Source organism: Pteronotus mesoamericanus, unplaced genomic scaffold (assembly GCF_021234165.1).
Source record: "Pteronotus mesoamericanus isolate MK-2021 breed Mesoamerican mustached bat unplaced genomic scaffold, CSHL_Meso_final scaffold_167, whole genome shotgun sequence".
Classification (NCBI taxonomy): Eukaryota; Metazoa; Chordata; class Mammalia; order Chiroptera; family Mormoopidae; genus Pteronotus; species Pteronotus mesoamericanus.
In genome coordinates this window covers 25,751,149-25,770,658 of record NW_026555308.1, presented here as the reverse complement: position 1 = coordinate 25,770,658, position 19,510 = coordinate 25,751,149, and the positions used below count along the sequence as shown (strand labels likewise).

Genomic DNA, 19,510 nt, shown 5'->3' with positions numbered 1-19,510 from the left:
TGAGGGTGTATAAAAAACTTAAATGAAAATTAATAGAAACAGGAAAGTGGTCTATGGAAAAATATAGAAAATTCACTCCAAAAACAGACTAATATTTTCCTTTATTTTAATCATGTGAAATCTTACTGTGTGGTAACAAAACATTGAGGACAAATCTCAAGAATTCTTTGTGGATAATTTTATTTTTCAAGCCTTCCTGAAAGGGTGTGGATGTATATGTGGGCCCAGAGGTTAAGAGGTTGCATTGTAAAGCATATAAGGGAAGAGAAGAACCTAGTATGACCCAGAACATTTGACTAAAAGAATTGCTAGCTTGAGCAGCTAGTATGGGTTTTTTAATAGGAGGAAAAAAAATCCTAGGTAACAGAAACTGTGAATGATTGGCCTGTTTACCTACCCTCTCTATCACAGTACCCTCTAAATAAACTTCCATATTTACATAACACACATAATTCTATCTAGTACATGATTTTACATTTAAACATTTGACATGCCTTCTAGGTGGATTCTGCATGGACACTAGTCTCCATAGATGATCCGATGTGGCTGGCTGTGACAATCCTGTAGGGCAGAGTGTCATAGACACTGTAGACCCTGGAGAAATTTCTGCAAAGCACAGAGATTTTTAAAAAGTTCTCTCTGGTGCCATCCAGTGCAGAACTTATGTCTTTTTTATGAGGACCATGTCAGAAACCCATAGGTTTGGAAGCAGAGGAAGAAGGGAAAGATGAAGCAAAGTGAAGAGTGAAAATAGCTGAGGAATTGGCAGTGTTGAGCAGGACCATTTCCTGAGTTGGGCAATTTGACTATCTTTTGTCGCCTTGCCCAAAAGAGATCCCTACAGTAATTTTCCTTGGCTCACTGTGACATGTGTAATTCTACCATTTGGAAGATTCTCTGCACTACTACATTGATACATGATTTGCAGTAAGTTAACCTCTCAAAAGACTGTTTCCTCATTTGTTAAGGGAGGATGACAGTACTTACCTCTCAAAGATGTGCCAATTCAGGAAAATAGGACACCAAGCATCAGGGAAATGTCTGACACACAGTAGGCTTTTTCAGTAAATAGTAGTTCTTATTAAAGTAAGCCAGACAGATTATGGGGGTATCCCATACAAAGAACTCTGTTTAGTGCTTGGGAATGAGTAACCAAACCTAGATGATATACAGCCAGATTTTAAAAGAAACTCTTGTTTCTTGATGACAGAAAAACTACTATTTTGTTGTATCTTGCAATATTACTTAGGGAAAAAAAAAATCTGGTGTATATCACAGTAAACTTGAATTGGGTTGGATTCTAGGCTAGGTTTCACTTACTCCTAAATACACAAAACCAAATTATTTCCTAATCTACAAACCAGTTCTTACTCAGAATTGAACTAGGATGTTCAGTTGACATAAGAAAAAAAATCATCCCTTTTCCCTGTTGTATTTTCCAAGCGTTTGTGTCGTTACAAGAAGTTGTGAGGGGGTTGCTCAGAAATACATAGAAGTAAAGTGTATTTAAATACTAAATATGCATTTCCATATTGGTTTTCATTTAGTGCATCCTAAATGAAAAGTGCAAGTGTTAATTTGGAGTCGAATTTAAAGCCTAATTTCTGGAAGGAATTTTTATATTGGTTTTATTTTGTGATCTTCCTTAATGTTGGACTTGTGACTTTTTGGTGGTTGTAGTTACCAGAATATTTTAATATTTAAATGATGTGATCTACCAAAGTAATTTGAAGTTGGATAGCTTGAATTAGGGTAAACATTTTTATATGTTTTTAAATTTCTAAATGCTCTACCATAGCGTCTACCTTGTACACAGTACTTTTTCTTAATAAGCAGTTGTTAAATGCATTAAAACTATAGCTATATGTCTTCACATTTTTTCCTATTAATGTTGTTTTTTTCCCCTATCACTTTATATTACTTAGTAAGGTTGCTTTACTGTGTAAAAAGGTACATGAATTGTGATTGGGATCTAAATTTTATTTCCCAGATCAGGATGCTACGCACAGTATAGTTTTCTAGTCTTCATTTGACAGGGTTAGTCATTGTTTGACCCATAATTTGTACAGCATGAAAATGATTAGTCAATATATATAACTTTGTCTTAAAAACTAAAATAGTCTCATATTTTTTCTTTCTTCGTGGTTTTCATCTTCAGTAAGTGTAATCATCCTTGTTTTTTATTTTTTGTAAACAAACACCTTATCTTACACAATTTTTATATCAACTATGTAAGTTATTGTTATCATTTTAAGAACCACTTCCTACTTGCAGGGGTACTAAAAAAATTTTGTTCCTCAACCCATGGACATGGACAGCAGAGTGGGAATTGACTGCGGGAGCGGGGGGCGGGGTGGGATGGGTGAAGGAGGGGGCAAAGGGGAAAAAATGGAGAGAACTGTAATAGAATAAACATGATTTAAAAATAAAAAATCTTTAAAAAATAAAAAATTTTGTTCCTGTAAACAAATGGACGTTTACACAGAAGCGCAGACTCAACAATGGGTCCATAAAACGTGATCAAGAGTTAATGCAATACGTATTTCAGAGACGCAGTGAAAGGACAGGAGGAAGATCCCTAGTTGCAAGAGTTGGTAAGGGCTTTAATCCTCCCGTAATGTGATAGGTCTGAGCTTCTCAGCAGATGCCACCAGAGCAGCATCTGCGGAGACTAGGCACTGAGAATACAGAGTCCCAGGGAAACTGCTCTCCTTGCTCTGATAGGGTCAACTGAGTGTATAATGTTGTTCTGGTTGAAAATAAACAGGCATTTAGTAGTTCCTAATAATTCTTTTGAAATACCTAAGTCACCCACATTCTCACATTTCTAATGTGGCACTGGCAACTAAGTTTAAATTGCTATATTATAATCAAATTGCATCATGCTAGGAGCCTCAGCTGCTTTTTGGGGCTGTCGTATCACAAATTGATGTTTGTTTAGAGAGCCTCAAGACTCCAAAGGATGGTTCTAGAGGCCAGGATTATCATCTCCACTTTAGAGATTAGGAGACTGATTTTCACAGAGAGGCTGACTTGAAAAGAGTGTCACTGAAAAGACACCTAACCTTCTTTTGACTGGTTAAGCATTCAATTTAATAGATGCTAATTGGTATAATGGAAAATGCCCTGGATTAAAGTTAGAAGATCTATCTTTCATCTCTAGTCTCTACTGTAAAAATAACAACTCTGGAAGGGCTGGGAAGTACTTAGTATGGTGCTTGATAAAATAGATTAATAAGTATTTAATGAATTAGTGGAAGGACGTAATTGTGGTTTATGCCCAGAAACATTTTTTATTTTTTTAAAATTCCAAATCTGCGAATAATATCACATTGGTAGTTACTTTGGACTTTTTAATACATTAAATACAGTTAAGGCAATGGAACATATTCCTCTTTAAAGAATGTTCATATTTCAACATCCTGAAATCTACCTGGAAACAATATTGCAGCAGCCTGAAGACCTAAGAGACACTTTGGTACAGCTTTGCTTAATTGTTCTTTAAAACAATAGTAAAACAAAACAGACTCAAACATTTCTGCCCTTTCCAAATTAAAAAAAAAAGTAGGTTATTGTCTTTTGCCAACTATGGCATGAAATTGCTGAGCAAAAAAGACCATTTTGCCCAGCCTTTGCTAGTTAAACTGTAAAAATAGAATAAATTCAGATGAAAAATTAATAGATTGTTAATAAACATTGCCAGAAATGTATGTTATTAGTATTTTAACTGTTATTTAGAAGTTGCATTGTTTAAATGATTATGATTTTTCTTTGCACAGTGATAAACAGCTTCACTGACTTTCTTTGGGGAAAAAAATATGATCATACATCACTTGACTACTGCACAGTCATCTTTCATGGGTTTATTAGGTCCTTGGCCAGTGAGATTGCAGAGATCACCTATGCTATGCTACACTGTATACTTGGGATAAAATTTTTGTGAACTTAGAAACTAGGATGTTCAAAGAAAGATAAAAAACTGGTATTTTAATGTAATGTAATGTGTGCTTAAAGCATTTAACAATGAGATTGGTGTGCATGTTTGAAACTGTTAAGGATGTAACAGTATACACAGAACACAATCCTGCAATGTAGGTTGCGGAGCTAGTTAAAGCAGTGTTAAGGTTTTTGATTTTAAGTTTTTTAAAAACTTGGATAGGTATTGATGTTTGTTATTTTTAAAAGAAATCTGATTTCATCAGAGGTTGTCACCCGAATAGTGAAGAAAATTCTGATGTTAGGGAAGAAACAATAACTTGATTTTATAAGAATTTTTTTACTGAAAAATCATCATTAAATGAAAGCAGTGTGTTATGAGCAGTAGTCTTCTCTTAAGTCAAGCAGAACTGAAATATGACCTTTCCTATGTAAAAGATCATTTAAATTGGTGAGTTAAATGACAAGTTAATTTTTGGATATTGGAAACTGAGAAAATTTTGTAAATACTTAAGACATGCAATAGGAATAAATCTAAAATACATTTTACATTATACAGGATTTTAATTATTAAGAACTTACTATTCCTGTCAAATTCTTTTTTGATAGTTAAGTATCAGGAAATAAAAACTAATCAAAAAAGAGAAAATGTTTTATTTAGAGAAAAGCTGTTCATTGCACATTGACAACTTCTTATTCCCACTTGCTAAGAATTAGAATAGTAAACATAATGTAACATCTAAGTGGCAATATCAATATTTACACACAAGTCTGAAATTCAGAGGAGAGGTCTGATCTGGACATGAACGGGGCTGTCATTTATTGTTTCTCACATTTAGTTGGAGATGGGTCTGGGACTAAGTGTTGAAGGGACTCTTCCTATTTAATTTCTGGGTAGAAGAGGCTGGGAGAAGGTATGGTATTTCAAGAAATGTTTCAAGAAAGAGGGAGTGGTTAATAGTATCATACATTGTTTCAGAAGTCCAGTGAGACAGGGACTGAAAATGTACATTAGATTTGGCAGCAGAGAGGTCATTGGACATCTTACAAAACTAGTTCAGTGTTGTGGTGGGGTAAAGCTAGGTTGGTGTGCATTGACGAATGTACAGTAGTATTTCAGCAAGTTTGGCTGGGCATTTGGTGACAGGTAGAGGAGTGGTGTTAACGATCAAGTTGAGGTGGAAAGTTGAATGCACAAAGGAGAAGACAATATCTATCTACAGTGTAAAAATTCTCCTTTTCTCTACTCCATAAAAAGAAATAATGACCATGGGGACCAGAGTTCCCTTTCATTTTTGTATTTTCTGTATCCCAACTGAAATGTTCACTTCCTCATGATTTCTCTCTGTAAGTTTCTCTTTTCAGTCTGTTTCCACAGCTTCACCCACTGGCTCTTTATCCTGGCCCCTCTCCTAAGTTCCAGTCATGAATTTTTTAACTGCCTGGTAGAACTCTTTAATTGTCTCATGGCTCCTCAAATTCAGCAGGTCCAACTGAATTAATCATTCCCTTTTCATAATTTACTATTTCTCTATTTCTTTCATTAAGAAATTTTAGGCCCCAGCTGGTGTGGCTCAGTGGATTGAATGCCAGCCTACAAACCAAAAGGTCCCCAGTTCAAATCCCAGTCACTGCACATGCCTGGGTTGTGGTCCAGATCCTCAGTTGGGGGCGGCAGAGAGGCAGTGGATTGATGTTTCTCTCCCTCTCTTTCTCCGTCTCTTCCCCTGTCTAAAAATAAACAAAAATGTTAAAAAAAGAAAAATTCTAGTTACTGAGGGTCTTCCTATCTAGATCTTCCGTTATCTACTGTCTTTTCCTTGTTTCCCTGTTCTGCTCTCACCTCACTTGCCCTCAATCCCTGATTGGTTGATTAAGAATCACAGTGCTCCTTTTTGAAGGGTTATTTTCCTAAATAAGTCCAAATTAATTTGTCCCACCTCATTTAATATTATGTTATCCATAAAATCATTTATGTTGCTATTTTTGACATTTTACCTATTATGTGAAAAACAGTAGGTTGAAGATTTTATTGATATACCTTTATATCAGCATAATTTATAGTTCATAATTGTAAATATGAAACTTTCCTGCTTGCAAGGTTTTTTTGCAGTTTTTAGTGTATAGTCCAAATGCCCTACACAATAATTTACTTATTTCTCTAAAACGTGGTGTATCTCTCTGAAACAGGTATCCCCCACTTTTTGAAACTTTGCTTTATGCCACTTTTCTTTTACAAAAGACCTGCATTCGTACCTGGTTTTGCTAACTGAAAAAAACCCAAAGAGGATTCTTGCATTTATGGAAAAAAAGGCAAAAAATGAAAACAGCATTTGGCATTTGTTTTGCAGGGCGCCATTGTAGAGGCAGGGCACACAGTGAGAGTGGCTCCACCAACCTGCTTCTCTGGGAGCTACACTCAGCATCTTGGCATCAAGCCACCCTAAGTTTTGAACTATGAGCATCTGTGCTTTGTCTCAGTTTATTTTGTATGTTTGCTAATAAGATGTTTCTTAAAGTAATTGCTTCTTCACTTTATGCCATTTCAGCTTAGGAAAGTTTTCACAGTCATTCTCTACTTTTGGATAGTGAGTAAAACCTGTATATGTATTCTACTTTGGTTTCCTGGTACTTCAGGAAATGAATACAATCATAAACCCAATTTCATTATATTTAAATATATTGATTGAACTATAAATAATAATGTTTTTAGAATTTTTTAATTGTATATTAGAGATTATTAAATACTTTTTGAAATAAAGCTATTGGAACGTGATGAAGAAGATAAATTTTCATTTTATGTGGATCCATTTTTATTTTAAAATACTATTTCATACAGTATAGAGAATCTTACTTTGTTTTTTAATATAGTTGTTCTTAGTATAGTGGAAACTAGCATAATTACTACTAAATCTTGGACTTTGAAGTGGAATTCTGATAAACACCCACAACAAAAATTTTAAGATGCCTGCATACTTTTTGCATTGTTAAAAAGACACCCACATCAATACTCAGTCTTAGAAAAAGTATGCTTATTATGTATATGTACGCACATCTTTTCTTTAAACGGACATGGGAAGAGATTTCTTTTTGTGTATATAATACATTATATTTTTTGGTAATATTTGGAGGTTTTGCAATATTTTAAAGTCTTTCATAAGTTAACAGTATTAAATATCCTAGAATGAAAACTAAGGAGTTGCTGTCTACTTTAAAGTTAATTGAATTAAGAAGAGAACATTTTTGCTCTGGCTTTTATTTGAATAATTGAACAGTTAAGTCATCAGTCCTCATGAGGAATGTTTTTAATTTGGGATCCTCATTGATGCTTGACCATCTAAAATACATCTACAGTGGAAGTAATCAAAAGTGGGTTGCTCTTGTGATGGAGCTACACAGACTCCTAGTCATAGTTTCATAGTTCTCTTTTCTATTTATACGTATTTCAAACAATGTTCAATGGTTACTGGATTCCATGTGTATACCAGAGTCTAAGTGAAGGAGAGGGAGAACAATAGGCAGCACGTTGACTGAAACGAGGAGTGACAGTCCGCTGTCTGATATAAGAGATGAGAAAAATGACCAGAAGTAGTCGTTCCAAAAAGCACTCATGACCCAGAAATTCCATTCGTATGTATATACCCAAGGTAAATAAAAGCGGATGTCCACACAAAAACTCTTAGACAGATGTTCACAGCGGCATTATTCATAATAGCCAAATGTGGGATTAGCCCAAATGATGATCAGTTGATGGAGAGAAAAACAAAATAGGGTAAATCTCATAAATGGAATATTATTTGGCAATAAAAAGGAGTGAAATACTGATGCATACTATAACATAGAAAAACCTTGAAAACATTATGCTAACTGAAAGAAGCCACCCACAAAGGCTGCCTATTGTCTGATTTCATTATTCTGTTTGTATGAAATTTCAGAATAGCAAATCCATAGAGACAGAGATGGTAAGTGATTGCTAGGAGCTGGAGGAAAGGGGACATGGGGAGTGACCGCTAACGGTATGGAGCTTTCTGGGGGGATCATGAAAATGTTGACCATGGTGATAATTCTACAACTCTGTGACTATTCTAAAAATCATTGATTTGTGTATTGGAAGTGGGCGAGTTGTATGGTTTGTAAATTGTATCTTAAAATTTCTTTTTTAAAAAGTAGAGCAGATTGGGGTAATTAATAATAAATTTGTGGGAGTGAGTAGTTTTATGTGTCATAAACCTGAGGCATCCTTTATAGTATAGTACAGTAATATTGATACAGTAGATAATTTTGAAAAGGAGTTATTAATTCCTCTTAGTATCTGTTTTAAAATTTGTGAACTATCAGAAGTGGTTAACATTAAAATTCACTTTTAGGTTCTTAGTGATCTTCGAATGACTTATTTTCTATATATTTCACATAGCTAAAGTTACAGCTCTGTCTATTAATGCAAACGTGGGGATTAGTTGAAAATTTGATTACTTTTCTCTTAACATCATTAAAAAGCCTAGGTAAAATTACTCAAAAGATACATTTAACATAGTTGCATGAAACTTACTATAATGTTTCTTCTGTTGCTTAAAAATCTAAATATTAGCAGTAGTTAAGAGATACAAGTTGAAATCTAAGAGCTAATTTAGGTTGGTAGTACTTTGAAAAGTATATAATACGTTAAACAGAATTAAAGACGCTACGTGCTAACAGATACTGGTCAGGGAAAATAAGGAAGTTTGGATTATGACATAGATTTTGCTCTGTGGTAATAGAATCTGCTACAGCTCATTTCTGTGAAAAATATTTCTATTCTGTATTCACTAGAGGTTATCAACCACTGAAAACTTTTTAAATGTGCTATAGGAAATGTAGATCATGGTTCTCTGGATTAAATGATAATTTAGTTGGCTCTTTTGCATTTAAAGAATGATGTTTGTAACACAGCTGTTTTGTTCCCTGCTGTTGAGAATATGGGTAGAGGAACAACTATAGGGATAGTGTTAGGGACGTGATTCTAGATCTAGACCATTTTCTATCCCCCAACACCTCCCTCTACCCTTTATGACCTGTTTAGGCACTGTTACTGGTTCAGAAATTTGTCATGACTTGGGTGTATTGAGACTGAATAAATGCTGAGAACCCTGGAGAGAGAGAAAATAGAAAACGAACCCTGACTGGTGTGAGTCAGTGGATTGAATGCCAACCTGTGTTTGATTCCCAGTCAGGACCCATGCCTGGGTTGCGGGCCAGGTCTCCAGGAGAGGGCATGTGAGAGGCAACCACACATTGATATTTCTCTCTCTCTCTCGCTCTCCCCCTCCCCCTTCCCCCCTCTCTAGAAATAAATAAAACCTTTAAAACAAAAAGAAAATAGAGAACAAAAACTAAGAATTATAGAAGCAGACATGAAATATAAAAATCTAAGAAGGAAACGCTACATTATGGAAATGCATTGTGTCAACCAATTCATGTCTGAATCTGAGACAAATTACAAAGGAAAAAATGAACAGCACTGAGTGACTGAATGCAGATACGGAGTAAAGGGAGGAGTTGTGAGTGAATGTTGGGGTACTTGGGAAAACTGCTGTCACAGGTTATAAAGAGAAAACTGTGTTCATTGGTGATGAAAAGGAGTTCTTGATTGTTAATGTTGAAATTTCAGATGTGGGAGAGATGCCAACTAGGTGATGTGAAGTTGTGGCTGGAGAGACAAGGTCTGAACTGAATGACTTAGCTGGCCTATACTAAGTACATAGAATTTACTGTGTTCAGACACTGCCAAAGTGTAATTAAAATTCAAAATTATTAAAATGGGTTTGCTGTCATATGATTTAAATTTTTAAAACTCAAAAATTGTTTTCTTTCAATTCATTGCTTTATATTTTCCTCAGGTAAAATATTCAGAAACACTTCATTCTTGGAAATCAGTACTGTGTCTTTCTAAACATGGTTAAGTGTATTTAATGATGTTTGTTTTTAATCAGATGGTTTTCTATTTTAAATAATTCTTAAGCATTAATTCACATTTTTCCTTTTATAACCAGGAACCATTTGAGGATGGCTTTGCAAATGGGGAAGAAAGTACTCCAACCAGAGATGCTGTGGTCACATATACTGCGGAGAGTAAAGGAGTTGTGAAGTTTGGTTGGATCAAGGGTGTATTAGTATGTACATATAGACTTAATTTTAAAGTTAAAACATTTCTATTTATTATAAAACCTTACTAATATTCTCATCAGTTCTCAAGAGAACTCCTTTTTCTCTTTAAACTTTCTGATCTATCGCTTCTTGGCCTTTTGGCTAAGATCAAGTGTAAACTTTTTGGTCTGAGTGTTATAAAAGACAATTAATAACTTAAACCTCCTTTTCTTGTGCCTATTAAATTCAGTAAAGGACTATATTTTTAATTTAATAAAATTGTACTTGATTACCTCTACATTTTTGTATTTTATTGCCTCTTGTAAATTTTACATAGGATCCAGTAGTTAAGTATGAAGCTGTTAAATTGATAGGAGCAGCAGACCCAAGAAAGCCGAACAGGCAATAGAGCTGAAATATGCATGTTTCCTTTTCTGCTACCCCATTATCTTTTTATGAGAAATGTATAGAGGTAACTGGGAACAGAAAGGGAAAATCCTTTTCTTATGTGTTGCAGTCACTTCAATAGACAGTTTTAGGTGATTAGGGTTCAGATTCACCTCTGTTTTTCTCTGTTTGAATAGGCATTGAGGATCCATCTGACTAGAATGGACAGGTTAAGATGACCTCTCATAGGGACTTTGAAAGCACTTAATTGGAGTTGTATTAACGTTTAGGGGAGAAGTAGAGGGAAAACCTGTTCTAGTAGTGATTTTATTGCCTAGTCAATAGAGTAAGTGTGAAGCTCTAGATAGTTTAGTTTGCCTGTTCTTGGGTTTTAGTATTTTAGAAGACTCTGTTCTGTATATGAGCATAATAAACAAAAGTAAATTAGGGAAACTGTCTCAAAAATAGTTAGTATTTTTGAAAGATATGTAAACATTTGGTATTTTGTGTTGACAAATACTATGTAATAGAAATCATGAAAAGAGTATGTTATAAAAAAAGCAAAAATTAAGCTTATGTGCATTGATAAAGGAAGCATGAACTCCTATTTTTAAGGATTGAAGTCTAGCTTTCTTGTTCAGTTGCTTCTGATGCTTCACATAGTTGTGATGGATATGTGTATAGATATATACACTGTCACATTTTACATTATACTTTTATTTACATTAGCTCACATTTAAGCTCTCATTAACCTCTTTTAAAAACCTGTTAAAGAAAAGGGTGGGAGAAGAGTTACATTTAAAATGACTTCCTATAGTTAAAGTGTAGTTATCCTACTTTTGGCTAGTTTAGCATTTATTGCTGTATTGCACTTGATCACTTTTTCCATCTGTGACTTGGCCTCTCTTCCTTTTCCAGGTACGCTGTATGTTAAACATTTGGGGTGTGATGCTCTTTATTAGATTATCATGGATTGTAGGTCAAGCTGGAATAGGTAAGTGAAGTTAAGTTACCTAATGCTTGATTCATGTAAGAATGAACAAACGAGTTGCCGCATGTGTGTCTAGACTCTGAACCTCATAAAATTCTAAGCTTTGTTCTCCTTTGTACAAGATTGTTGTCTTAATGTTATTCTTTTCATAATTCTGATTTGATTTTTCTAAAATGGGATAAAAATAAAGTAATTATTTTGAAATGTAGTGTACTTGGACTAATCAGTTCTAAATATGGCAGGTTTAAATAAGAGTGAAAGTATTCTCAGTCTCTTCTCTTCTTCTCTAAAGGTCTGTCGGTCCTTGTAATAATGATGGCCACTGTTGTGACAACTATCACAGGATTGTCTACTTCAGCAATAGCTACTAATGGATTTGTACGAGGAGGTAAATTCAGTCTTTTCACATCATTGTTATTAGATTAATGTTACTAAAAAAAAAAAAGATTTAAATCCTATTTTTTCTACCTTTAAAAGGCAATGTATTAGTCTATATAGACAAGAAAGTTGCTACTAAGCACTTTCATGCTAGTAAATTTGAATATAAAAATTTATACTGACCTGTTCATACACAACATGTGTGCTTTAAGTTATTGAAGGTGTTCAGTGTATTTGGCAGCAAGAACGAAGCTTTTAACAAGGTTTCTTCTCCACCCGGGTGCCCCTTGGTCTCCTCCCAGGCTCAACCCTTGGATCCACAGGGCTAAAGGATCATCCTGCATTTGGTCTGTATTGTACAGCTGTAACCTCATTCCTTCCCATTGAGGGAAACTTAGGCACAGTTCTTTCCCCATTATCTAACAACTTGTGAGATATATCTGGGACCCCCAACTCTATTCATACCCTCAACTCCAGCTGTCTTCTGTGGGTGCCTGTGGCCTCTTTCATTGGAGTTCACAAGATCTGCCTTAAGAGTTTACCCTCGTAAGGAAGAGCACCCGGGAGACCAGGACAGTGGCCCTGGGACCCTTGAGAACAGGAAGAAAAGATTTCCATTTTCCAAACAAAAAGTCATCATTCAGCTAGAGATAGGAGAAGAAATGTGTGCCAGCTTCTGTGAAGTCATCATAGCAGAGCACCTGAGAAAAATATCAACCTGTTCCATCTGCCTCACCTCTTTTTCAGGCCTGTATTAGACATTATATGCATATAATTTCTGATTTATAGTTTTTTGGGGAGAGACCAAGATTGAGCATTTTGTTTTTCCCCATTATCTTCATATTTCTTAAACATAAGGGGAATCAGGTCACTGTGGTCCTGGGGGAAGCTGGTGGCTTATGTGGTTATGACAGTGCTGGACATGCATCACTATTTGCTGAAGTTTCATGCATACATGAGTCTGGATCAAACATGATTGGGGTGGATGTGTCCAAAGAGTTGTCAGATGACACTGGAAGTTGCTTTTTGGATTCTTGTGTACTAGGTGCCCCATGCTTCATTTCTTTCTGCTACTATTGGGGAATGGAAGTGGAAGGAGAAAGGGAATGGGAGTTGGGTATTTGAAGGAATCAGGAAATCATCAGAGAATCTTTCCTTATCTTCAGCTCCTTGAATCTATGTTGTGAGCATCAAGGGGATGGGGCATGAAGCCACCGGCAGCATGAACTCCAGGCTATTCTCCATGTGAATCCAAACTTATGAGAAGTATAGATTTTCCTACACTGTGGTTAAAAACCCTTTTCATCTTTTAGTACTACCAGTAGTTTTCATATATATTCACAAATATATCCATCTCAGAGACTGTGTCCCGCCTTCTGTCCTGGGACACTAAGAAGGTATGAGACTGTGGGGTGCATAATGATGTTTCCCACTGTATGTTGCAGTTTTGCCCGAGTTCCCTCAAAATGATAGAATCAGCTCACAAAGGAGGAAACCATAGGGAAAATTTCATTGCATCATACAATTCTGAATTCTTGTTATCAGGTATTCATACAAATGAGAAAGAAAATTTGTTGAAATAGTGAAACCTAAAGAGGAAAAAAGAGAAAGGCTTTAATTTGAAGAGAATAACCAAATACTTTGAAGCTTTGTTAGAAGGTATTCATTATCACTTGTCAGCCAGGGACATTGGATACCTGGCTGATCCTTTACAGAATATAAATGAGCTGCATCATCTGCACTGAACATTTCCTAGAGATAGTTTCAATGAATGTAAGCCCCTTCTGCTTCTCTGTTAGGTGCTTTATGGACTTGAAGACCCCTAACAGGATTTATTGGTTACATGAGTAAACAGTATTTTCCACATGGGAGATAGTAAATGCAGACATAAAACTAATGGGATTACATTGCATCCTATATTCATGATTGTAAATTAAAAGTATCAGATCAGTATGACTCATAGATTTTATCCCAAAAGTACACATTTCATTCTGTCCACAAACATCACCTGTAACAATGATCAACCCAGTAGTAACGAGCACCCGTAGTGCCCACATTATATATTTCTATTCAAAAGAACCAGGAAACCTTGGAGAAAAGGTTGATTCCAGATCGGGGCAAGAAATGTATTAGAGGAATCAAAACATCCTTTCACATTGGAAAGTAAAGAAGGTAACAAAGGCTAATAATTTTATGTCCAAAGGATCCAGGAGCCAACTTGAAGAAGCTAATATGGACTGAAGTGTAAACAGTTTGAACAGCACTACTACTACTACTCCTACTACTATTAACTGATTTGGATAAAAACATAAAATCCATAAGTTCACTGAGAAAAAAAGAAATCTCAGTTTTTACCTTTGAGGAATGCTAGGGAATGCTATGACATTGATAAAGATGAAGGATCTAATGTCAAATAAAGTTTTTATGAATGAAAGTGTCCTTACTTGGATTCAGTGTAACCAAGAAATTAACAAAAGAGATTTTTTCTTCTGATAATACACTTAATAAGTGAAGAAGGAAAGAGAATTAGAATATTCCAACTTTGTAAACCCTTTATCCAGTAAGAGCACCCATGAAGTATTGTTTCCCCACAAATGAATTTGAATTGCATCATACTTGCAGCTCCAGGACTCGTTTTATATAATAATGCATGCAGGGAGAGAGGAACTTATCAAATGACACTATAGGATGACAATAGTAAATTCCAAACTGGGAATCTCGAAACAAGAAATTTTTATTCTACAAAATTTTCCAAGGAGCAAAAGATATATGGAGTTATGTATGAAAACAAACTTTAAGAGACGTAGCATATAGGGGTGACTTTGCTGTTCTTAACAATAAACTGCCTGATATTTTAGGGTGGGGCCAAGAATTGTATCTCCTCTAGCTCAGCCACTGAGGACTCGATTGGACTGCTTCCCTTGAAAAGGCTACACAGAGAGGAGAGTAACAGAACCAGAACTATGCTGAGGACCAGGGTGCCAAAGGCTTACATTGGACAAGTGGAGGGATACTGTGGGAATAGCGATGTCTGGAGACTCATAAAAGGATTTATTTTGTTTTCCTGAGACCCATCTTAATTTTCTATGAACTGAAAGTTGTTAATAAGGGAGCTAATAGAGAGAGAAATATTTTACCTAAAATTCTGCTTACGGGGTGGAGTTGCTCAGGTTAGTAATTTCAATTTGAAGAGCCCCTTTTAAACTTGTGTAGTTATTGATAGAACTATTTTGAGGTTGGGCTTGATAGTTTAATTTTACATATCTTGATTCTTAACTGAATTATAACATTTATCTATATTTTATTAATATTCAATAGTATTTTATTCTTGTTTTGTAAGGTGTGTGTTCCCAGCCCTGTGGAAGTATGTGACATGTGTACTTGTCCTAGTGTCCTGTGCTTTTTGGCCTAGGAGAGATTTAATCTAAAAAGTACCTTTTAGATTAAACAGATCCCAGTCTGGAAAAGTGTAGGTTGATCCAGTCCCTGTCACTCCCTGACTCCCCCATTCAGCCTTAGCTGCCGCACTCGGTCAGAGAGCACAGGGACCCCTCTTTCCACTTGCATCTGCAGTGGAATTAGTTTTTAAAAGTATGAACTGTTTGTAAACATGTCATAATGCCCAGTTATAAATGTTCAGTGTTTCTGAAAAAAAGTCAAAGCTTAGAGAATAAAAGGGGCTTAGTTTCAGGCTTGATTAGATTTCAGTAATAATTTTGGGGGGTACTGTTGAAAGTTACTAGCAGCAGGTTAGTGAATCATCCCCTCAGTTCTCTGTCTCCACAGAGTAAGAATAGCAGCGACAAGTAACTGGCGCCACACCTTACTTTCATCTCTGGCATAGTCCCTGCCCTAACAGACACAGTTGTGCTCTATAGTTATTGCCCAGAGTGCTCTCCTGTTCTGCAAGTCCTATCAATCTGCTTGAGAATTTGGATTTTACAGAATTTACTTGGGCTACATGCAACAGGTTCTGCAACTTAGATGGTCTTGGCCAGCAGCCACCACTTAGATCTCCATTTCCTAGGCTCACATACCAGCATTCTCCCATCCTCAATTATTACCTGTGATATGACTCACTGAAGAAATAGAGGTCAACCACAGGCAGCTTTTTATAAAATGAAAGTGTAAATTCTAGTTTTTGAATCTCTGTATTATATGAACTGAGTGATAGAAGGGAAAAAGTCTCAACTGCTTTTTGTTTTGGAGCATTATGTTAAAAGCAGAAAGGTCAGTACACTTTCAAATAAAAACCCATGTTATATAAAATTTTAGACAGGTAGTTCTGAGAATATAACTATAAACCTGCCTATTCTGTGACTAAGTCAAAGTGTTAAATTACTTGAATTTCAGTCAGTCAATAACTGAACACTGAGTGATAGGGTTTGTAACAATGAAAATCAGTCAAGATCCTATTTTCTTGGAGTTTATGTTAAGATAATAGTGGCAATTATTTTTGGAGACCTCCCTCATTGCTAGGCATGATACCCTGGTCTGGATATATATTACTTTATTTAATACAACAGTGTTGTTGGTCTCATAATTTGTGTGAGTGATATCAGAAAAATGTAATAATTTATACTCATTTTTAAACAAAATTAAATTTTATGCAGATTGTACTGGTTAATCTATTTTAAATATCTGAAATATTTCAGAATTGTCTCTATATACTTACATCTTTTTCTTTTCTCTGAAATAATTGAAGACCTCCTCACTATTGTAAGGTAAAGCCAAACATTGGAAGTGAAAAACTTAACATTTTTCACACATTGTGACAGAAAAATGCTTTCTATATTAGTATATTCAGATTATCATTGACTGTCAAATTTTTCTTTTTAGTCTGTATGTTATCTGCACCAATAGAAATGCCCACCTTCTAATGCTGTAATTGTTCCCCTTCACACAAATACCAATTGCCTTCGTCTCCTGATTAAAACACTAATTAGGAATTCTGCCTGAATTGGTGCTTCCTGATAGCTATTCTTTTTCATCTCAGTAAATGTTCAGTTACCTCTCACTTTGAAAGTGAGCATTTTATTTTTAGGTTAACAAGTCCATTATATAACTTTATTCATTCCTATCATCACCAAGCAAGGAGTTGTAGGTTAGAATTCAGGTCCAAACTTCTTTTCTCTTATTGCTAATTTCTTTCATATTGTAACTTTTTTCAGATCAGTGAAACGTTTGAAGCAGCTGTAAAAAGCAGTTCTGCATCAGTTGTATTATGAGATTTTATTAAACTTAAATATAACATTTTTTTCAGTGCAGTAAAATACTACTTATGTAACTTAAGAAGCTCAGATGTGAATCTGGCAAGTTATTTGAAATAATTTTTGAAACATTTTGATTTTGCCAATGTTTAATAGTTAAAATTACTTTAACTTAGTTACCCAAATTGTCTGTTTCAGAATTAGAGTTATATGTTTGCTTTTATTTATTTTAAAGATTTTACTTATTTATTTTTGGAGAGGGGAAGCGAGGGAGAAAGAGAGAGAGCCCCCTACTGGGGACCTGGCCTGCAACCCAGGCATGCCTCTTGACTGGGAATCAAACCAGTGACCCTTTGGTTCACAGGCCAGCACTCAATTCACTGAGCCAAACCAGCTAGGGCTATTTTTTAAATTTATTTTATTGAGTTTATTGGTGTGACATTGGTTAATAAATTTACAGGTTTCAAGGGTAAACAATTCTATAATACATTAGATGTATACTGTATTGTGTGCTTACCACCCCAAGTTATGTGTCTCTGCTGTTGAACTTTAATTTATTCAGGTGATCAGTCACAATGATAATATAGTACTTAATCCTGATTTGAAGATTCCATGTTTGTTACTTTGTCTTTAACCTATTTGGTTTACTAATGACAACAGAATAGAGGAAATTTGCCAAACTCTAACAGGCAAACAGACTTCTTACTGTGTAAAGCAGGGTGTTAGAATGTATTTCCTGGAACAATAACCAAGATGTATAAGGCCTGTTTTTTCATTCCCTTAATGATGTCATTTGAAAAATAGTACTTAGTTTTGATTACATCTAATTTATCACTTTTTTGGGGTTATGCTTTTGGTGTTGTATTTAATAATACTGCTTAACCAAAGGTCCCCAAAATTTTCTTCTAGAAGTTTTATAACTATACGTTTTCAGTTATATCTATCATGACTTTTAGTTAATGTTTCTATATGATAAAAAATAAATCAAGATTCATATGGATATCCAGTTACTCCAGCACAGTTTGTTAAAAACATTATCCCTTTTCTATTTAATTGCTCTTGCACTTTTGTAAAAGAATTAACTGACCCTAACTACCCAAAGCCATCTATAGATTCAGTGCAATTCAAGCCAGTCAGAGAAAGACAAATACTATATGATCTCACTTATACATGGAATCTAATGAACAAAACAACTGACAAACAAAATATTTGAAACAGAAGCATGGACACAGGGAACAGACAACTGTCAGAGGAGAGAGGGGTGGAGGGACTAGATGAAAGAAGTTGAAGGGATTAAGCAAGAAAAACATATACAGGGTCCAGTAGAAGTAACTGCTTGAGTGTGGTGGGTAGGGTAATAATATGGGTACAATAATTTATAGTTTTGATTTGAACATTTCATCTAAAATGTTGTATGGTGTGCTTGAATGTGATATTGTTATGTTACAGAATTGCCTGCTTATGATTTTGTAATGAAAAAAAGACGTTATTTGTGCTGGACTATCTATATCCCTATAGATATCTATCTACCTATATATAGACACATACATAAAGATAAATGTCTATCATGAACATGCAGACAACAGTGGTATAGTCAGAAGGAAAGGGGGTTGTGGGGTAGGAAGAGGTGGGCAAAGTGGGGGAAATGGGGACAGCAAGAGACTTCGCTTGGGGCTATGGATGCATGATACAGTATGCAGATGTTTTATTGAGGTGTACACTTGAAGCATGTATGATTTGAAAATCAGTGTCACCCCAGTAAATTCAATAAAAAAATAAAACATCTCTTGTTAGATGATACAAATAAAAAGAATTCCAAAGGCATTTTTCACAAAACTAGAAAATATTATCCTGAAATTGATATGGAACCACACAACACTCTCAAACAATCAAAGCAGTCTTGAGAAAGGACAAAACTGGAGGCATCGTACTTCCTGATTTCAGACTACATAGACATCTAACATGTGACCAGGGAACCAAGAATACTCAATGGGAAAGGGAGAGTCTGTTTAGCAAAGTGTGTTAGGAAAACTGAATATTCACTTGTAAAGGAATGAAATTGGATCCCTTTCTTACACCACTCATCAAAATGAACTCAAACAGCATTATGGACTTAAATGTAAGACCTGAAACTGTAAAATGTCTAGAAGAAAAACTCAAGGACAAAGCTCCTTGCCATTGGTGTTGGCAGTGATTTTTATTTGGATATGATACCAAAAGCAAAACAAAAAAGCAAAAATTGACAAATAGGACCACATCAAACTAAAAAGCTGCAATGTAGTGATTGCTGGGGGGAGGGGCGTAAAAGGGTACTAAATGGTAATGGGAAAATATACAATAAAGATTAAATAAAAAAAATAAAAAAGACATGGTTTGGACTGTCTGAGAGTAAGAACTTCCTAACTTAGTGAATAAACTGATTTGTGTAATTGTGCTACTGGGAATTACAAAAATAAGTAAATTAATTAACTCCATAAAGGTAAAA

General features: G+C 35.1%; 1 protein-coding gene across 3 annotated transcripts in view; it reads left to right on the top strand.

Annotated features, from left to right (window-relative positions):
* Positions 1-19,510, top strand: part of SLC12A2 (solute carrier family 12 member 2) — a 93,019-nt gene that overhangs the window by 17,354 nt on the left and 56,155 nt on the right. For all 3 annotated transcript variants that reach the window (XM_054589868.1, XM_054589867.1, XM_054589869.1), the window contains exons 2-4: positions 9,966-10,085; positions 11,365-11,440; positions 11,730-11,825. In XM_054589868.1, the coding sequence (XP_054445843.1) occupies positions 9,966-10,085; positions 11,365-11,440; positions 11,730-11,825 (292 nt within the window). The remainder of the gene's footprint in view (positions 1-9,965; positions 10,086-11,364; positions 11,441-11,729; positions 11,826-19,510) is intronic.